The sequence below is a fragment of the Urocitellus parryii genome, chromosome 3 (genome assembly GCF_045843805.1).
Source record: "Urocitellus parryii isolate mUroPar1 chromosome 3, mUroPar1.hap1, whole genome shotgun sequence".
In the NCBI taxonomy this organism is placed as follows: domain Eukaryota; kingdom Metazoa; phylum Chordata; class Mammalia; order Rodentia; family Sciuridae; genus Urocitellus; species Urocitellus parryii.
In genome coordinates, this window is record NC_135533.1 from 88791582 (window position 1) to 88813149 (window position 21568).

Sequence of the window (21568 nt, forward strand, 5' to 3'; positions counted from 1 at the left end):
AGTAATGCAATTGATTAATGATGTCTGCCATGGGCAGTGGGCTTGAAATTGGAGCACAGAGACCATCCTTAACTGTTTCAACCTTTGAAATCAATTTATGTTTCTCACTCTATCTGACTGCCATAGTGACAGAGTTACATTTGTTTTGCAAGGCAAACATTTACTGTGCCTGTTCTTTCACTGTCTCTAAATGTAGTTGTATATTTTGAGCTTAGTTCAGAATACTCTATTTGCACACATCTTAACAATGTATCTCTGTCTTTTTCTTTCTGGACAAGAGTTCCTTTTTCCTAGCAGGGTAACTAAGCTTTTTTAAAAAAATCTGCTAAAAATGATGAATATTCCAGCTCTGATTTTAACTATTTCCTGTCTTCTATTGCTTTTGGTGTTGATTTGTTCTTTATTCTAGGGCTTTGAGATGTAATGTTAGTTACATATTTGATAACTTTCTATTCTTTTAATGGAAGAGCTCAATGCAACAGACTTTCCACTTAGAACCACACTCATAGTGTCCCAGAGATTTTGATATATGGTGTGTTGCTATTCTCATTTTACCTCTAAGTATTTTTTAAAATTTCCTCACTGTTTCTTTTGCTAGTATTCAGGTATTAGAGTAGTTTCTATTTTTCACTTTATCATTGATTTCTAATTTTGTTCCATTGTAATCTGACAGAATGCAGGATTTACCTCTAATTTTTTTTTTTTTTTTTTTTTTTTTTTTTTTTTTGCAAAGTGTTGCTTTGGGGCCTCAGATATGGTCTGCTTTGGAGAAGGATCTATATGCTGCTAAGAAGAAAGTATATTAAGTTATTGATGGATGAAATATTCTATGTATGTCTGTTAAGTCTAAATTATTAATTGTATTTTTTAGTTCTGGACCTTTTTTATTTAGTTTTCATTTGGAGGATCTATCCAGTAATGAGAGAGCCATGTGAAAGTTACCCAGTATTATTGTGTTGTGGTCTATTTGATTCTTGAAATTGAGAAGAGTTTGTTTGATGTATGTCAATGCTCAATTGTTTGAGGCACAAATACTTATGATTGTTTATGTCTTGTTGATATGTAATTCTGTTAAGCAGTTATGAAGTGAGATGGTATCAAACTCAAAAGTTTCTTCACAGCAAAGAAAACAATCAAGAATGTGAAGAGAGAATGGGAAAAAATCTTTGCCACCTGCACCTCAGATAGAACATTAATGTCCAGGATAAATAAAGAACTCAAAAAAATTCTGAACACCAAAATAAATAAACAAATAAATAGTCCAATTAATAAATGGGCAAAGGAACTGAACAGACACTTCACAGAAGAAGAAATACAGTCAACAAATATATGAAAAATGTTCAACATCTCTAGCAATTAAAGAAATGCAAATTAAAACTACACTGAGATTTCATCTCACTCCAGTCATAATTGCACAACAAAAAGTAACAATAAATGTTAGTGAGGATTTTGGGGGAAAGGCACATTCATATATTGCTGGTGAGACTGCAAACAGGTACAACCACTCTGGAAAGCAGTATGGAGATTCCTCAGAAAACTTTGAATGAAACCACCATTTGACTCAGTTATCCAACTCCTCAGCATACATATATAGTGAGAGACCACATCAATGTTTATAGTAGCTCAATGCACAATAGCTAAGCTATGGAACCAACCTAGGTGCCCTTCAACAAATGAGAAGATAAAGAAAATGTGGGATATATCCATAACAGAGTAGTATTCATAAAAAAGAATGACTTTTGCCAATAAATGGATAGATCTGGAGATTATAATGCTAAATGAATTAAGCCAATCCAAAAAAATCAAAGGCTGAATGTTCTCCTGATATGCAGATGCTAGCACACAATAAGAGTGCAGGGAGAGGAAAGAATAGAAGTTGATTGAATTAGACAAAGAGTAATGAAGGGAAGGGTGGGAGGATGGGAGTAGGAAAAACAGTAGAATGAATCAGACATAACTTTCGTATGTTCATATATAAATAAACCACCAGTGAAAGTCCACATCATGTACAACCACAAGAATAGAATCCTAACTAGAATAAGTAATACTCCATGTATATAGAATATGTCAAAATAAACTCTACTGTCTATATCTAAAAAGAATAAGAAAATGTGATTATTGCTATAAAAATTATGGAGATCCCTATTTCCATCCACCAAATTTGACATTCTCAAACAAGTTGGTTCATGGATAACTTAAAGCCTACATATAGTCCACTGCCCCCCTCTACCACCCAGACAAGAATTCTGGTTCCAAATGAAAGCTCTTTATTATTTTCAAAATTCTTTCGTATATTTTAATCACTCGGGTTTGTTCATCTAAAACTTTTTCCAACCTGCATTCTCTTTCTTATGATGAAAAACTTCATGTTCTCATAGAAGTACAGGGTGAGGACACTTCCTAGTGTTGTGCATGTTCCACATTTGTACCCAAGAAAGCCATGAGGGAAAGTAAGTGATAAAATGTACACATACTGGGAAATAGTTCCTTTTGCAGATGTCAGCTGCATGTGTTGTCGTGACACACAGTATGATACTGCAAGAGCCCTGGAATGGGCCTCGGATATCTAATACATGTTCATCCTGAGATATTCTGTCCTCAGCTCCACTGCCCAGCAAATGGACTATCAGCATCATCATTCTCACATTTATATGTTTGCTCAAAAACTTTTCTTGGTTTTTCATGTCCTGATGTATACTTATAAACTCTCATTTTCAGTTTTCAAGTCAACTACAAGATATTCTATTAGCAGTGTGTGTTTTTTTTTTTTAAAAAAAAAAAAACAAAAGAAGCTATGGCATTTTTAGTGACCATGAGAAATGTATTTAATCTCTCTGAGCCTCAGTTTTCTTCTCTATTATGTGGGAATAAGAACAACAATAAAAATTTTGGTTTTATTTCGTGGTTTTATTGTAGAAAATGGGATTATGCATGTAACAGGCTTAGCTGTTGCTTGAGTAGATTATACTAAATACATTGTGGTAAATAGATAGTATGTTATTGCTAAAATCGATAATACAGGTAGTAACAAATTCCTAGATCTGTTACTTGATCATGGACTCATTACTAAATTTCTGTGAGTCTCAGTTTCCTTATTGGAGAAATGAGGTTATATCCTAAATCAAATGGCTTTTGGATGGATTGGATGGTACCCGCTAATGGAAGATGCTCCGTAAATGCCAATTCCTTCCCTGTGTTCCTTTGCCTGCCCAGGCTGTGTTTTTGATGGGCCACAGGTTCCACAAGCGAGCCTCCCCACGTGCTCTGCCATCTAATCAGATCAGTCTCAGACCTTCCTCTTTTTACAGATACCTTTTTCTCTTCTTTAGTGGTGATACCTACTTTCCATTCATCAAATTCACCTCATTCTTAAACATCCAATATAAATCCCATTTCCCCCATTGAAACCTCCACTGATTCCTCCATTCGCTCCTGACTTCTCGCTTCATTGAACAAGTATATTTCTTCCAGGGCTTTGTCCTACGGTTTAGCCATTCATTATATTCTGTCTTGTTCACTCCTGACATACCTTCTCTTCCATGCTTATATAACCCGGGAGATGGAAATTCAGTCCCACATTGTTTCATTTAGATATAAGAAAATCTCCCATGAGATAAAAGACAATTAAGTTCACCTCTACTGTTTTTTTTCTTCCAGTTTCTTTGCATGAACAAGGAATGGTTCAGATGACTGTGAAAGACTACATGAGGTAGGTAGCAGAATCAGAGTTCCTTCTCCCCACTATGTTACATTTGAATCTTTCCTAAATGAAGTAGAAGTGAGAAAATTTCTCAATAATACCATGGATCCTAGGCTCTCACGAAAGGTCACACTGGTTGAGTGCCTGGAACATGTTCACTAACCTTAGAGAAATAGAGATTCCTTAGATGTCATAAAGGAACAAACAAATTAAATCAGCAAATGCTGACTTGGGAGGCTATTTAATTAGAACCTGTGCATCAGTGACATTTTACTATAGTACAGCTGTTCATAAAGACCTGTTCATATGACAGTTGTATTCATACTTTCATCTGGCCAATGTTATTAATCATCATGATATTTACTGGATAATAATGCATACAATTTTCAAAGTTAGATTGAAAGCAGTGAGAGTCTCTTGATACAAGGAGAGAGACTAGATCTCAAAGTGTGGTTCCCAGACCAGCAGCACCAGCAGCACCTGGGAACTTAATAGAAAAGCAAGTTGCTGAGCTCCCTCCCTGCTCAGACTTACTGCACTACAAACCCTTCAAGTAAGGTTCAGAAACAAAGATGTGTTTCTTCAAGTCTTCCAGATGATTCTTGGGCATACTCTAGTTTATAAAATGCTGGGTTAAACTTTGAGATCCCCTGAGTTTAGGAACTCTGCTTTCTGGGCTCTCATTCTTGCATTTTTGAGATAATTCCAACTAGCCAGAAACCATTGCTATATCCCTCTTACTTCTACAGTTCACACTTTGTTTTAGTCAGCTTTTTCACTGCTGTGACTAAAGGACTCAGCCAGAACAATTGTAGGGGAGGAAAAGTTTATTTGAGGGTTCATGGTTTCTCCATCCATAGACAGCCAGTTCCATTCCTCAGGGCTCGAGGTGAGGCAGGGTATCTTGGTGGAAGAGTATGGTGGAGGGAAGTTGCTCACATAATGATCAGAGAGTAGAGGGCAAGAGAGGTCTCCACTCTCCAGATACAAAATATATACCCCATAGCCATGCCCTCAATGAACCACTTCCTCCAGCCACACCCACCTGCCTCCAGTTACCACTCAGTTAATCCCATGAGGGATCAATTCACTGATTAGATTAAGTCTATGACCCCATCTTTCTCGTCCAAAACATCTTGCATTGTCCCACACATGAGGTTTTGGGGGACACCACATCTAAACCATAACACACTTTAAATGCCATTTTTCTTAATTTTTTCCCTCCCTTTAAGGACTGTTGTTTTTGTTTCCTGTGGAATCATAGAGTAATATAGGATCACAGGAAGCTCCCAGAAAACCCTCTATTTTCTCAAAAAGGAAGATGAGTGTTGGATTCAGTGACCAGCTCTGCTCCCTGCCCCCACCCCCACTTTATCAGAACAGTGACTAGACATGAATTCTTCTGGACTCAAGGCCAGAGTTGCTCCTGGGTGTCTCTGATGAACATTACAAAATAAGATGTGACCCATAAACGCAAAATGAAAAGTAACTTAAGCACCGTTGCTAAAAACTGAGATGTATCAATAAATAAAAGGATATTTTTCTGCCACACCTCAAGAGTCAATAGTCTTTTAAAACTGGAGTTCATATTATCCAGAAACATGCTCTTTCTCAGTCTTCATGAAAAGAAGCAATTAAACAAGGAAGTGGCAAACCCCAGCTCTTCTTCCTAAATGTGGACAGAACAAAGACAAATTCAGCAGCCCAAGTAAGAGAACTTGATGTCCTTGGGAACACTGCCCTCTGCATTGGAGTCTTTGATAAAGTCTAATTGTATTGTCTATTGTGTTTGACGATTCTAGATGTGACCCATGGTAGAGCCGAGATTTATAAAACTGAACTACATAATAATAATGTTCCACTCTCCTTGAAAGTGCTTTCAAATGATTTGTAAATGCAAACCTATTGCATAGAGTGACTAATTTTTTTTCTTTTCAGTAATAAAGGAGTTTGTTACTGTTGCATATGGATGGCCACAAGAACCCTGGGGATAGCACTTCGAGATTTTTCTCCTTGCAATATGAAATTCTTTTCCATTATAGAATTAACATGGATTTGCTTCAGTGACTGTTCCCTGTGCCTATTTCAGCACATAATTTTAACTTCTTCCCCAAGGTTGGAACCTAACAAAGCTGTGTTCCTGAAAAGGTTCCCCAATGATTTACCATCTGCCAAGAGTATGACACTCTGTCACCTTTATAATGAGCAGTAGCTGGGCACCTAACACTTAAATTCTCACACCTGCTATAACACAGTGCTCTGAAACGAGAATCAGCCCTGGGCTGCACACTTGGTCTCTTCAAAGTTGTGGCCAATGTGGGGTTGTTAGAAACTAAGAGAAATGCACATTTGATCTGGAAGGGAAAGATTGACAGTGACCTCCCAGGAACTACCTCAATCAAAACATCTCATGTTGGCATTCCCCCCTTGGTTGTAGGTCTCTGCATCAGTTTTCTGAAACTCCCACTCTATCCAGAGGAACCAGTTTCAATTCTTGCCATTCTACCACAAGTGTACCACAAAGGTATGTGTTTTCCACACATTTTTCCTCCAGAAATACATTCTGGGCAACAACCAATTTTATAAAATTATAAATAAGGACTTGAGAAAAACTTGCTGAATGAATGGATGAGAGAATAAACAAAGGACTTCCAAATTCCAACTTGCAAGAACCATAGTTATGTAAAAATGGCCAAATAAACCATTGGCCCATTCATTTTATGGAATTTCATGCAATGATTGAAAAAGTAGGCAGAGATATGCCCTGTATATACAGTTTATTCCCTGTAGATCTGCACCTATTAGAAAGATCTTCAAGGCATATCTTTTAAGGGGAAAAAAGCAAGATGTAGAAAGATACATAGAGTGTGTTACTATTTATAAAACAAGCTAGTGAATCTGTGGAGCATTATATAGCTATATAGAATAATGTCCAGAAGAATATACATAGGTTTAGGAGGAAAAGGCTCAGAATTACTGGGGACAATGAGGAAAGTAAGAAAGATATTTGTGTGTAATATTATAATTTTTAACATGTTAAGCATATTTTAAATATTTCTTGCAAAATTCAATAAAAAATTTAAAACAGTGATATTTTCATAATGATTTGCAAAAATTTTAAATGACAAACCAATCAATAATTGTATTATTGGCCATGAGATTGTACTTTTGGATTGCAAGGACTATCTTTATTCATTTTTGTGCCATAGGTGCCTAGCATAGAGGCTAGAACATGACAGACACTCAATAAATATTTGCATACATGGGCTGAATAAAATTTTGTGCAATAAGGTCAATAGACTAATGGATTAAGTCTTCCCCCATATAATTTAGACTTCTTGCCAGATATTTTTTTCTCCCTTGAACCTCCTTTTGTTCCTATGTCCATATCATTGACAGATGGGCACTCCCAGTTCTTCCAAGTAATTTCTATGACTAAATGTACAAGCCAAGCCATTTCAGTTCCCATTGAAGGTTGCTGGACTACCTTTTCTTACGTAACTGAATCAAGAGGCAAAGCACTAAATATCTATGTTACTTGGAAAGTGAAAGTGTGTTGCCGGTGGTTTCATTAAGCAGGCCTGGCCATGAGACTAAAAGTTCATGACCATAAAATCATCTCAACTATTGCAAATAAGCTCATCAGTGTTGCATGTCAAGGTGAACACTAACATCAAACAAAAAGGCGGAAAAAAAAAGAAGAAAGAAGTAAAAAGAGAAAAAAGCAAATATGGTAAAACCTCATCAAAAGTTCTGATTCCCAGAATCCATGAGTTTTAAAAGTTCCAACTCAAAAGAAGCTCAACAACTGGGAAGTGAACTAGTATACATAAATACAAATTCCAGATAACGGATATTTATCATTTTCAGTGACAAAGCAGACTAGAACAATTTGATGCAAACATTTGTTTATCAACCAAGTCCAAAAAAAGAAGAGAGATAGAACATGTGAATCCTACCTAGGGACTTAAAATCATTATTCATAAACATGAGCCCTGGGGTTCTGCATTTAATATCCTCAACAGATTATGTAGCTGAGTATGCTCCACACTAATACTCTTTAAAAATATTCTTCTGCGAGTCTACTGTTGACTTTTTTTCCCCCATATTTTTCTCTTGCCATCAATTACCACTTCTTTGTGGTTGACAGTGCACTATCTCTGGCATCCATTCCACAATCTTCCTGCACTGTCTAATTTAACATTTGCTCTTGGGGAAATAAAAAAGCCAGATGGATGAACTCGTGATATTGTATGTAAAGTATAGGCGAGCAGTCCCTCGGTGCAGAGGCTGACTGTCCTTTAAGTAAGTATATATGAATGCTAGTGAAGGCACCATCTGTCTGTTCAGGTTCCTCTTCCGCTCAGTTTCTGGAAGTTTGGGTGACTAGAAAAATGTGGCTTAGGCTTCAGTGAAGTGTTATGGATAAAGGGACTCATATATATGTTCATTTTTTTTTTAATCACAGCATTCCTGAATGGCTGGAATTTTGGGAAAAAGACCCAGTGGAGATTCTCTTAGATCTGGGGTTTGGTGCTGACGAGCCAGACATCTGCACACAAATCCCAGCCAGATTCCTTGGTTGTAGCTCAGCAGCCAGAGGGATCAACATCCGTGTTTTTCTTGAAGCTCAAAAGCAGCGGATGGACATTGAGAATCCTAACTTGTATGGTAAGTGACGACCTTGTGAGCACCTCAGCAATGGCAGTGAGTGGCCGGGTGGACCACAGTATTGAACGGACAGACTAGTAGGCTGTGTGTAGTGACATTCTGTTCTTTTCGCACAGTAGCTTAAAGCAGAAGAGATTTCTTTCTTGATCAGTCTACATGTCCACTGTGGGCTGGTGTGTATATTTGGAAGAAGGATCGATCTGCTCCAAATAGTCCTCATTTGAGGAATTGCTCCCCGCCCCCACCCCACATACCACCAATATGGAATGTCACTAGTAGCAATAACAGGAAAAGGGTAGAAATGGAAAGCCATAGTTAGCACTTAAATCCTCTGCCCATAACTACACGTATCAGGTCTTCTCAGATTCTATTGGCCAGAATATGTCATAGGCTTACATACCCCAAGGGGTAGGAAGATGTAATCCTGCCATATGCCCCTGGCAAGAGGAAAACTGGTAATACTGGTGAGCAGCTCTAATATATACCACAACCACATACCCAGGAAGCAGAGAAACCAAGGTCTGACCAGGCTTATCTGGGTCATCAGGTGACACCTTCTCATCTGGGAGGCTTAGACACACACCATTGGCAACCTGGGCTATAAGTGGTAGTTATTAATCTGTCATACCTGCAGATTTGTAGACTAGCTCTGCCTAATCTTTATAGCTATTGTACATTGTTCTGTTTCTGCTACTGGTCATTAGTGGAAGACTTTTCTTTAGGACATTCCTGAGGATGTTCTTGAGGTACACATACTGTGCTTGAATAATTTGGAGGGAGGATATCTTATAGTTTATTTACTACAGGATTGATGTAATAAATCAAAGGTGTATTTTCAGTGTCCTAGAGGAGAAATGCAGCATTTTAAAAATCATTTGAATTTAGAACCCCCTCTTGGAGCAACAAAGAATATCTCCATGGAACAGAGTTTGAGTGACTCTAGATGGGGAAAACGGCAAAGTTCTGTTTCTGAAATAAATTATTTTAAATAAATAAATTCACTGAAAGGAATGTCAAAGGGAGCTGAAGTGTGATTTTTTTTCATCAAATAATTATCTGAAATCAGGACTTCATGTGGATTTCTTATTTTAGTTTCCACTTCTCTATTTCTATGTAGATGAAATGGGTTTTAAAATTGAAGCAATGGGGTTTTTGAAAGGGAGTATATCAACCTGAACATGTTGTGATGTGAATTTTCTTTATTTTTTTAGAAGCAATTAATATTGTTCTTTGTTGTCTTCTCTTCTGAGTCCCACAGAGATGTAAGCTTCTTGATCAATTCTTTATTTGGGAAAAATAAGGACATTTACAAACTCTTGAGCAGTGTTTGAACTGATCTGTGAAGGAAACACTTTCCAAATGAAATCGACATGGATTTTAGAGGAACTAGGAGTTTTCCCATAATCCTGTAATGGCTGCCCTCTTATTTCTGCTACTTAACAATACACTTTTGATTCAAGGCTGCTGAGAAGGTCAAATGTAAAACTAGCAATAACAAAATTAGTTGGCTGTTAGAAAGATAGATTGGAGATGTATGTCTCATTCAAAGTCAGGAGAAAAAAAAATTCAAACATGAGGGTGAGAATCAATTCGTCCATTGTTCAGTCTACCCAAAGGCAAAAATAAAAGAAGACACTCATCCAACTCTTCAGACTATTGTGTTCTCTGAATTGACTGAACCAATTAATTTGATAGGCTTTGTCTAAGTATAAAAACCTGCTATGGGGTAGATGGGAGACAATCATAAAAGCTGAATTATGCTTCAATCTTACCCTCTGGCTCACAAAAGAGATTTGGTTTCAACTAAAGCTTAACTTGGGGGGAGGAATTTAATCAGAATTATTCTGAAACATCCCAAACCCAAATTCCTATAGGTGTTAAAAGAATAACACAGTCCTCTATGGGAAATCCCTCATAATTTTTTGGAGGATGATGAGTTAATATCTTTTCCTTTCCAGTGAAAGAAGCAGGTAAGTGTAAAGATGTGCCCAGCATTGCTGTGATGGTGGGAAAAAAAACAAAAAAAACGTGCAGAGGACAGCACCTTCCCCTCCCATGTGGTCCTTGGCCCTCGCTGGGCTATGCAACCCTGCATGCTGTCACCGAGTTTTAAAAAAAGGGCTGTGAAATAGATTGAGTGTTTTGTTTCCATTACTGTGGCTTCATTATCTTCAGATACCAAAAATACTTTTTCAAACTGGCAAAGTATCCTCAAATGAACCCTTAGTACATTAGGCCTCACCCTCTGCTAAGTCAACACTTGCATATATTACCTGAATACTGAAGCCAGATCATCCATAAAGACTTACAAGATGAGCGGGTTTGTTTTGAAAGACAAATGCATTTTTGCATTCATGACTTCTTTCTCTTGAAAGACTGAGTAAAATACATTTCCTTCCTGTCTTGCACATTGAAATCATTTAACGGCTGATACTTTCATAGCAGCATGTTTTACAACTTTTTTTGATGCTCACAGCAAATATGACACATATATAAAACAGTCATGATTCCAAGATTAAAAAAAAAGAGAAAAAAACTGACCATTTACTATGTCTGGCATAGAGATTAACACTAACTATTCATTCATGTAGTCAGGGTTGAAGTTCCAGCAATGATTCACCTGAGATTTGCATCCAGGCCTTCTGGCTCCATATGCCAGCCATTCCACACTCTCTAGTTCTGGAGATGATGGAGGTGATGGAGGTCATGATGAGATATTGACCCCATGAAGCTGTGAGAAGAATACTCAGGCTGCTTCATGTTGAAAGAGCCAGGTTCATTCTTTTACAGTTAATTTAATACATATAGGTGTATAGACTCATACATGTCCATAGTTTTTAATAAATTAACACCTAAAAATGAGGACATATAATCCATATAGCTATGTATATTCAGCTACATTTAAGAGGTGTTGACTTTCTCCATAGCACAAGGATTTCTCATTACACTGGAGAATCATCTCCATACGAGCAAAGATATGTGTAAAAATTTACTTTCAAGAGTTCAAAGTCCTCCCCGTCTTGAAAATCACATGGCAACCAACTTTTCCATTTTGACAACACCATCCACCGCATCAGTGCAGTTTTGCTGAGAAAACTCAGTGTAAAACGTTTGCGTTCCTTGTATTCTTCAGGTCGTTTCCGGCAGCTGGAAATCCTGGACCACGTAACCAATGCCTTCTCATCTCTACTGAATGATGTCAACCTCCCACAGAGCCCCGCAGAGGAGAAAGCCAGAGGAGACAGGATTCGAAGAAGGGCAGCGAGTGGGGCTAAAGAGCCTCAAAGAAGAACAAGAAAGATTTTACGGAGAGCCTCGAGATGGCATATCCAGAGGGACTGTGACCCAGAAGCATCTGAATCTTTCAAGATGAAAGACAGAATTTTTATCCCTTCTGCCAAACCTTGTGAGCGTGGGACAGAGTTACCAGCAGCCTCAATCAGCCACAACCAAAGCCATGTGTCTCCTTTGGCGGAGCATTGGTCTGCGCAAGCCTGTGATGACTTGACACCTTGTCACCCTCCCCGAGATCTTCTGGGCAAGCAGTGGCCTCGCTCACCCATGCTGGCCAAGCAGGCTTCTCTTTCCCACGTGCCTGAGGGATCAGTCAGGGACAGAGCTCGGAAGGAGAATTTGATCCACATTAACAAGCTCAGGAACATGCCTCATCTTGTGGGTAAAGGACCAGACTCCTTTGAAATGGAAGAGGTCAGTGTTGTACCTACGTGCTCAGCATCCTAAGGGGTATAACCTGCCTTCCAACTCTCACTTAACTATCTTTCATCCTGTCAATGGTTATTATTCCTAATTCAGTTTGGTCTAAGACATTTAAAGCTATTCTACTTGCTTGAGTCAGAAATAATCTAGTATGAAATGAACTTTCTTCACTTCCTTTTCTTTGTCTGGCCCACAGATTAATCCATGAGTTGCTTGTGCTCACTGTTTTATGATGCATCTCAGTGTGCTTTGTATGATCAGTATGCTAACTTCACGTTTCACCTTTAAGGGTCACATCAGCTACTGCCCTCTCAGTGAAACCTGCCCTGACAATTCCCCCGCCGTGTTCTCACAGCTTGTTTTGTAAGAAAATTGCACATGAGTCAGTGGCCCCTCCAGGTCTCACCTCTCAGCAGCTTGGAGACCAGGGACTGTGTCTTGGAAATGTTTTCTCTGCCATGCCTACTACAGTGCCAGGGGCAAAGCAGTAGAATCCAGTGGGTTTTGATGTTAGGGGGTTAGTTTTATTTTCTCTGGGGTTTGTTGGTATTCATATGTCTTGACCTTTTTCGCACGTACTCTCTGCTCCTTCATGTCACCTACAGTCACACTAATTTTCACTCTCATTTAGATCTCTACCAGTACTTCTTAGTCCCCCAACCCCCAAATACATACATCTTTCCACTCTCTTCTATTCATATAATCCCCAGGTGGGGTCACCTCTCCATTGAGCCTTCTATGTGCCAGCCACAGACAGAACAGCCCAGAACTGGTAATAGAATCTGCTTTGAAGGGAGCTCCAGAGAAGTGTTAGAAAATCATAACGTGGGACAGTGGCAGGTCTGCAAACATACTTTTAAGGCAATCTATAGACTTGTTTTGGTGTATCCAGGCAGCAATTAAAAGGATTCTTAACCAGCCAGGGGGGTCTAAGAGGATCATGGAAATTATGGGAAATAAAGCTTAACTAAAATATTAAAAGAAGAATAGGATTTAATTAAGTAAATATAATCTATCACCAGCCCTCCCTGCCCCACAAAGACATAAAAATTTATTCAAAATATGTTTAATCCTGCATCTTTTTTTTTGGTCATATAACCACAATATTTAAAATGTTTATGTCCTTTGATTCAGCTTTCAATATTTAGATATCAATCCCCAATAAATAAAATGATATGTAGAAATAGATACACAAAGATATTATTGTTAGTTGCAAAATTTTTAAAACATTCCAACAATTGGAGAGTTGTTATGTAAATTAATGTACATTTAAATTATGGCCTACCAGGCAGTCATGAAAATGGTGCTTTCAAAGAAACTATATGATGTGGGTGGAAAGCTTTCCTTCTAAATTTTGAATGAAAAAAATTGACTACATCATCATATTCAGGATAAATTTACAAAAAAGAAAACTTGCGAAGAAACACTTCAAGATGTTAGCAGTAACTGTTTTCTTATACTTTCTTTTTTCTGCATCATGCTTCTATAGTAAAGTACATTACCATTTTTAAAGTAATATTTATTATTTTGTTTTAATATAGCCTTATTCTCCTTGATAGAGTATTATTTATTAGTTTCTAATAAATATCAAAAATAAATTATGCTCCATTGATTTGTAAATTAAATTTTCTTTTATCCATCTAGGCACTATATAGCACTTCAATTTTTTGAATTATTCTCCATAGTTTAGCAAGCCAAATTAACTTAGTTTCTCCAAATATTTTTAATGTGTTCTTGATAGCAAAAAAGTCTTTCATAATAATATTATTACGTGAATTCAATTAAAATTTATATCTCCCAAGAAGAATTGTGTATCCTCACCTTCTTCCCTTCTCCTGAACTCTTTAAATCTTTATCTTGGGTACTTCATCCTTACCATCTCCTCCAGCAGACTATAAACTATTTGAGATGAGGAATTCATGTTTACCCTACTTACAAGTTGCCAGTAGACAGTTAACTAAATGAAGAGAATCTTTATGAAAAAAAAAATTCTAATGAGATTGTTGCAATTTGATGCCTTAGGTCCAGAGCTTTGAAGAAGAGACTGGTAACTCTCTTGACCTGACTTCAGGAACTGTAGGTAAGAAGTCATCAAGGTCAATGACTGCATTCATGACCTTTCAGAAAGAGAATGTAAACAACTGGCTTAACTTTCTTAAATATGTGGAGAGCTTGAATTATCTCCAGAAGATACCCTACATTATGCATCATTTTAGCTGTTAACAATCTAGCCTTAGTGCAAATGTGTACATGTGAATTTTAAAATACTTACTAGGAAAAAAGGTTTGATATCCCTAGGGCTAATGGAGTGTGTGGATGTCTAACACCAACTCAGTTATGATCTGCCTACCTTAACTGAATGGATTTCAGATAGGACTAACTAGGTGAATACCTTCCTATTCAGACTACCAACTGCTTGATATTGCACAAGTCATATCTTTTTATTGATCCTCTTCCTAACTATGATGAAAGATAAGTACAGATAATTTTAAGTTCTCTACCAGCACTTACATTCTAAACTTTGTATGACCTTGATGTTCAGCTCTCAGTGGAAACAAGTTGTCTAGATCTGACTTCCAGATGTCCTCTTAGAAGGGTGCTCTCTCATTCCTGTCACAGAAGAGGAAGTCTTTCTTCACTCCCGGACCTAATGCTCTCATGCAGTTATCATAGTGATTCAGCATTTCCATGATCCTCTAATGGAGCTAGACGGAGGCATTGATTAGTCAAGCAAAATAGAGCAGATGAAGCTAGTGCATTTCCTGGAAAAAAAATATGCAAATTTTTAATTTAATTTAGTGTGGTGTCAAACACATCTTTTCCATTACGAAGTGTATGTATAGGCCTCATTTTGCTAAATGCTGTTTAGAAATTATGCATTAGTAATTATAGGGTCCTGCTGATTACATAAATTGTTATCCTGCTCTTTGAAGTAATTACCACATAACCTGCATTGAGGTTTATAAGACAAAAATAAGCATCTGTTTTCTATCTAATTGAATGCTTCTCAATGAAGCTGGAGGTCCCCCTGCCAATAGAAACTGCCTTCCTTGACATTAGTTTAAGAGGTCTACTGATATCATGTAAGCCATTCCAATTATGCAAAAAAAAAAAATGATTTAGGAAGTTAGGCCAAGAATTACTAATCTACATTTAACCTCAAACTGAGAAAGTAAAGTGAGATAAGGTTAAGGCTAGCCTAATGGAGAAAATCTGGACCACAAATGAGATTTATTACTTTCAAAAAGAGTGTTGTTAACTTACAAAATGAAAAAAAAATGGACTGAAATCTAATAAGAAAAATTAGTTGAATTAATGAGGTAATGATCTTAGATATGTGATTACTTAGATCCACAATATGTACACATCATATCTGCATTTTAACTAAAATTTAATAGACCACTGTTTAATAGACCACTTAATTTGAAATATAAAGGCACGTGGAATATTTTGATGAACCGAATATGGCAGAAGTGATGTAGCCCTTAGCCCACTCACCTGCTTCCTGGCTCTTGGGAAGTCATTCTTGAAACAGTCCTGCTGGAAACCCAGAGCCCATGTTGTGAGAAGCCCAAGTTACCTGGGGTGACATGTGCAGGCACTTTGGTGGACAGCCCTGAGTGTGCTCCCCCATGGATAAGCCTTCAATGATGTCCAGCTTTGTTAACCTTTCAAATGATTCTAATCCAGATTCCAAATCCAAGTGAAGCCCCACAACTGAGCTATCTAGCTCACAAAACCCTGAGAGATAAGAGTACCTTGTTTTAAGCCATACGTTCCACACACTATACACAAATACACAGGCATGTGATAATATCTTCAAATATCTTTAAAATTTAATTGCAAATCACTTTAAGTCGGTATGGTCTCTACACATGCAAAGTACCTTAGCAGGAAAGATGTACTTCAGCAATTTCTAAATGAATTTAAGCAAGGTGACTTCCTATAGAAAATGGAGACTCAAAGCCCCAGATGTACTGTCCTACCTTCACCTCTGAAAATTCATCACTGAAATGACAAGGTAACACAAGGAGAAGAGGGACATGATTAAAAGTGCTATTTAAAGGGTAAAGGTACATCATCTACATTCCAGAAGCTCTGAGTACTATAAGGGTGATATAATGCTGTGGGATATAATGGTGAATGAGGATGCAGACAATTCTTTTCTTTTTAAAAATATTTTTAGTTGTAGATGGGACATAATAATTTTATTGATTGACTGATTGATTGATGTGGTGCTGAGGATCAAACCCAGTGCCTCACACGTGCTAGGCAATCGCTGTACTATTGAGCCAAAACCCCAACCCAATTGCAGACAACTGTAAAGGAAGAATCATCTAGGGATTAAAGGGAGGTGTTTACTAGAGGTCAAAATTTCCAAATGAATCCTACTTATCAAATTGAACATGGCATACTTTCATTCCTTATGAAATGGATAAACACAAGAAAAATTACCACAAAAAGATTGAGTATTTTAAGAATCAGATTCAGAAGAAATGCCCCTATTACTCAAAGCATGAGTGCAAGGAAACATTAGAAATTCTTGGAAATGAATATATGTATGAGGAGATTGTATCTGCAAAGAAAACAATCTCCAGTAAGTAAAGTTAAGATTCCTTTCAGACATGATTGACATTATCTGATTCTATTTCTGATAATAGATAAGTAAGTCCTAATGGGCCAATCCTCCCACAGATTACTACAAACTCTGGACAAAATATTTTTTAAATGCCTATCTAAGGACACTAAAGAGTACACAAGAGCAGGCAAATAGGGTGTTGGGGTGGGATAGGGAGTCAATACTTGAACACTTGGGTCAGTTTCCTTTATTAAAAGAGTTTTAACCTGGGAAGTGTCTGCTCAGTTCCTTGACCCATTTATTGATTAGATGATTTGTCAAAATGGCAGCTATTAAAAATACAAACAATAATAAGTGTTGGTGAGGATGTGGGAAAAAAGGCACACTCATACATTGCTGGTGGGACAGCAAATTGGTGTAGCCAATATGGAAAACAGTATGGAAATTCCTTGGAAAACTTTGATGGAACCACCATTTGACCCAACTATCCCACTCCTTGATCTATACCCAAAGGACTTAAAAACAGCATAGTATAGTGATGAAGCTACATCAATGTTTATAGCAGCACAATTCGTAATAGCTAAATTGTGGAACTAATCTAGATGCCCTACAGCAGATGAATGGATAGGGAAACTTTGATTCCAGGCAAGTTTCCTGCCTCCTAAAACAATGTACAATTCCCAATATCCAGGCACAGTAAGAATTTACTTCACACACACACACACACACACACACACACACACAATGGAATATTATTCAACATTTAAAGAGAATAAAATCATGGCATTTGCAGGTAAATGGGTGGAGTTGGAGAATATAATGCTAAGTGTTAGCCAAGTCCAAAAAAAACAAATGCTGAATGTTTTCTCTGATATACAATGGGGATCGGGGGGCATGGGAGAAATAGATGAACTTTAAATAGGATAAAGGGAAATGACAAGGTAACATAAAGAGAAGAGGGAAATGATTAAAAATGCTATTTAAAGGGTAAAGGTGCATCATTTAAAGGGAGGGAAAGGGAGGGGGAATGGGAGTAGGAAACTGGGGAATGAGATGGACATCATTACCCCAATTACATGTATGAAGACACGAATGGTGTGACTCTACTTTTGTCCCAAACAAAGACATGAAAAATTATGCTCTATATGTGTAATATGAATTGAATTGCATTCTGCTCTCATATATAACAAATTTGAATAAATAAAAATTTTTATGAAGACTTTTAACCTGAAGGCAGGAACCATTCTAACCCTCCAACAGACAGTAGTAGTCTTACTACCCAGAAAAATCAGAAGACAGAACCTGGGACAATGGCAATAGCTGGAAAGTGAGTGTGTGTGTGTGAGTATGTGTGTGTCAAGGGGAAATCCCAGAAAAGAGAGAGATTGGAAAATCCCTAAATTCTAATCTTGAAATCTGTCCATATCTCTGGCCAATATGTGAACTCAAATGCATAGAAAAGACTTCAAGAATTTCATCTAAGATTAAAGGAAAATTTCCATTTTAAATTTGATTCCAGGCAAGTTTCCTGCCTCCTAAAACAATGTACAATTCCCAATATCCAGGCACAGTAAGAATGTACTGGACATATGAAAAAATAAAAGAATGTAACCCATAGTGGGGGGTAATTAGTAGAAACAAGCCATGAGAAAATCCATATGCTGGAGTGAGCAAATAAGTGCTTTAGGTGGGGTATTAGAGTCACACTGAAGAATGTAAAGGGAAATGTCCTATAATAAATGGGAAGATAGCAAATCTCAAAAGAAAAATAGAAATAATACAGATACAGGATGAAATGGAAATTCTGTAAGTGAAAATTACAGTTTTGTCATTCAAAACCCATTGAATAAATTTAACAGCAGGTTAAATGATAAAATGAAGACTTGGTGAACTTGGAGATATAACAATCATCCAACAATCAGGAGAACAAGGGAAAAAAGAGATTAAAAAGTACATAAAATTTTTTCTGAATTTCAAGTTCCTGTGAGACAAGAAATATAAAAAGGTGAAGCATTTGTAGTTACAGACAGAGAAGAGGAAAGGACTAAAGAGAAAAATACTGGAAGAAATAAATGTGAAAATTTTTCCTAATTCACTCACAGAGACATTTATAGATTCAAAGTTCAGTAAACTCAAAGTGGAATAAATAACAGAAAATTATACCTAAACAGTGTTATGATCAAAGTCATAAAAATCAAAGATAAGAAAACATGTTCAAAGCAGGCACAGAAATGTGATAAGGGAATTAAGATTTGAATGCCGAGACATCTCATTAGAGAAAATGGAAACTAAAGATAAAAGAATAAAGATAAAATAATCAGGAATAAAGATAAAATAAAGACATTTTCAGATAAAACAAACTCATTAAGAGCATACCTGCTCTGCAAGATGGACACTGTATTGTGTTGTTTTATGCCATATGCTGATGTAATACATGATAATTTATACCATAGAGGATGGAGGAATTGGTAAATGGAGCAAGAATACAATAAGCCTTCTACATTTTACATGTAGTGGTACAATATTGAATTTAAGTAGATTGTAAAAATAAGGATATAAAACCGTCACCAATATTAGAGTCATACATATAGAGGTGGATAGACAGATGATAATGATAGAAAGTAGACTAGCAGTATAATTAAGCCAATTCTGTCATTTATGATAGAACCAAATAGATCCAGACTCAAATTATAGCTAGTTACTACTTTTATGTGACCTAGAGCAAGTCAGTTTACTTCCTCATTTCCTTAAATATAAAACAATAGCAATCTATTCACACAGTTGTTGGGAAGATAAAATGAGTTAATTCATGAAAGGGGATAAGAAGATCCTGAGCATGTAAAACACTCAATAATAATTGTAATAAGTTGCTAATGTAAATTAAGAAATAGCAATAATACACATTATTTAGAAATAAACTGCATGACTAGGAGAATCCCTTTTGGAAAGGAAGTAAAGTGGTTACCTTTCAGGAATTCATTTTCTTTGCATGCTCTTTTAGTACAATTTGACTTTTTATGTGTGTATTATGCTTTGATTAAATAACTGTTGCATCAAAATTTGTTTTTATTAAATCCAAGCACATCAATGAAATGAGAAAACCTAATGATAATAGTAAAATGCACAAATTAGAAGGATATAGCATCCACAAACATCCAGATAGAAAAGCATAAATTAATCACAAATAAGAAAAAATTAAAACATTCATAAATAACACTAAATAGTGGATGAAAATAAACTAATATACTATAATTTAGAAATGGAAAAGTAAGAACCAATGATTTTGTACCTGGCCATATTCTTCTCTTATCTATAAAAGTAGCCTGAAGTTATTTTCAAAGATAGGAGGAGTCACCCTCTGTATCTCCCACTTCACCTCTAGGACAGTGTCTTCCACAGAGTGAGGACATGCTTGGATCATGGATATAGGAAGCAAATTTCAGCTTTCTTAGATTCCAATACTACAGTGTAGCAATTGCCAGCTCAGTTCCTCTAGACAAATTATGCAATCTCCAAGTCTTCATCTAAAGAAAATAAAAATAGGATTCATAAAAGCATCTACTTCATGGTATTATTAAAATATTAAATAAGTTAACACATGTAAGACCCTTAGTTTATCAGCTGTTTTTATTCTTCCTCTAAATAAGATGTTACTTAAAGCACTCTAGAATAACCAAAAAATGGCATGGGAAAATGAACTCAAGTAGTAGAATCCACAAAATATATGTTAAAATTTAATTAATTATTATTAAAGCTTATGAAAAATAAAATGCTAAAATACTTATGATTTAAAAATTACAATAATGCTTTATTTAAATGTACTTTATTATAACAAACTTATTAAGGAAGGTTAATTCTGAAAGATTGGCCATACGATAAGAAAAGAAAGACAAAAATCAATCAGGGGCTATAATATTAAAATCTAATAGTAGATACTTTAAGGCAAAGGAAAATTTTAAAAATAAAATAGAAATTTAGAAATTAACAAATTATAAACCTCATTTAAGAATTAATAATTAGGGCTATGTGGCTCAGTGGTAGAGCACTTGCCTGACATGTGTGAAGCACTGGGTTCAATCCTCAGTACTGCATATAAATAAATTAATAAAATAAAGGTATTTAAAAGAAAAGAATTAATAATCATAAATCACTATTTTCCAAATAGCTTAATATCCAATATATAAAAGCTGACTCTATTAATGTTTTTAAAAGCCCACATAAATCAATAAGAAAAACAGCAAGATCATCTTATTAGATTAATAGGGAAAGGAAATACATGGGCACTCTGAAGGAATAAATATAAAAGATCCACAGGAAGTGCAAAACATGTTCAACTTCATTTTTTTGTCTATCACATTAGCAACTATTTAAAGGTTTAGTAATATAAAGTGAGAGAAGAAGTGTTAAATAGACACCCACTATTGGTTTGAAATTAAATTGTCATAATTACTTTGTGGTTTGATGTGACAGTTTAAAATGGATGTAGCTTTTGATGCATTTATTTCAGCCCTGGATTTTAACCTGCCAACAGAATCCAATGTACACACAAAGATTCATACTACAATAATTCATACTACAATAATAACAAGCTAAAGACAACCTACATACACCCCAAATTAATATTCTTTGAGAAACTATGTTACATCCCTACATTAAAAACTATTCAGTCATTATTTTGAAAAATGAGGAAGAATTTTATGTATTGATAAAGAAAGATCTCTCATGTGGCTTGAGGATATAGTTATAGCTCAGTGGCCAAATACTTGCCTATCAAGCATGAGGCTCTGAGTTTGATCCCCAGCACTGCAAAAAAAAAAAAAAAAAACAAAAAAACAAAAAAAAATGGAGTTGTTAAATGAGAAAAAAGCTATGTGCAAAAGATTCTGTATGTGCACTCTTTT

General features: G+C 36.2%; 1 protein-coding gene across 1 annotated transcript in view; it reads left to right on the forward strand.

The window, feature by feature from the left end:
* Itprid1 (ITPR interacting domain containing 1) overlaps positions 1–21568 on the forward strand; it is an 85690-nt gene that overhangs the window by 13994 nt on the left and 50128 nt on the right. The window contains exons 4-8 of the mRNA XM_026401572.2: positions 3658–3709; positions 6138–6224; positions 8169–8371; positions 11505–12079; positions 14111–14168. Coding sequence (XP_026257357.2) covers positions 3658–3709; positions 6138–6224; positions 8169–8371; positions 11505–12079; positions 14111–14168 — 975 coding nt within the window. The remainder of the gene's footprint in view (positions 1–3657; positions 3710–6137; positions 6225–8168; positions 8372–11504; positions 12080–14110; positions 14169–21568) is intronic.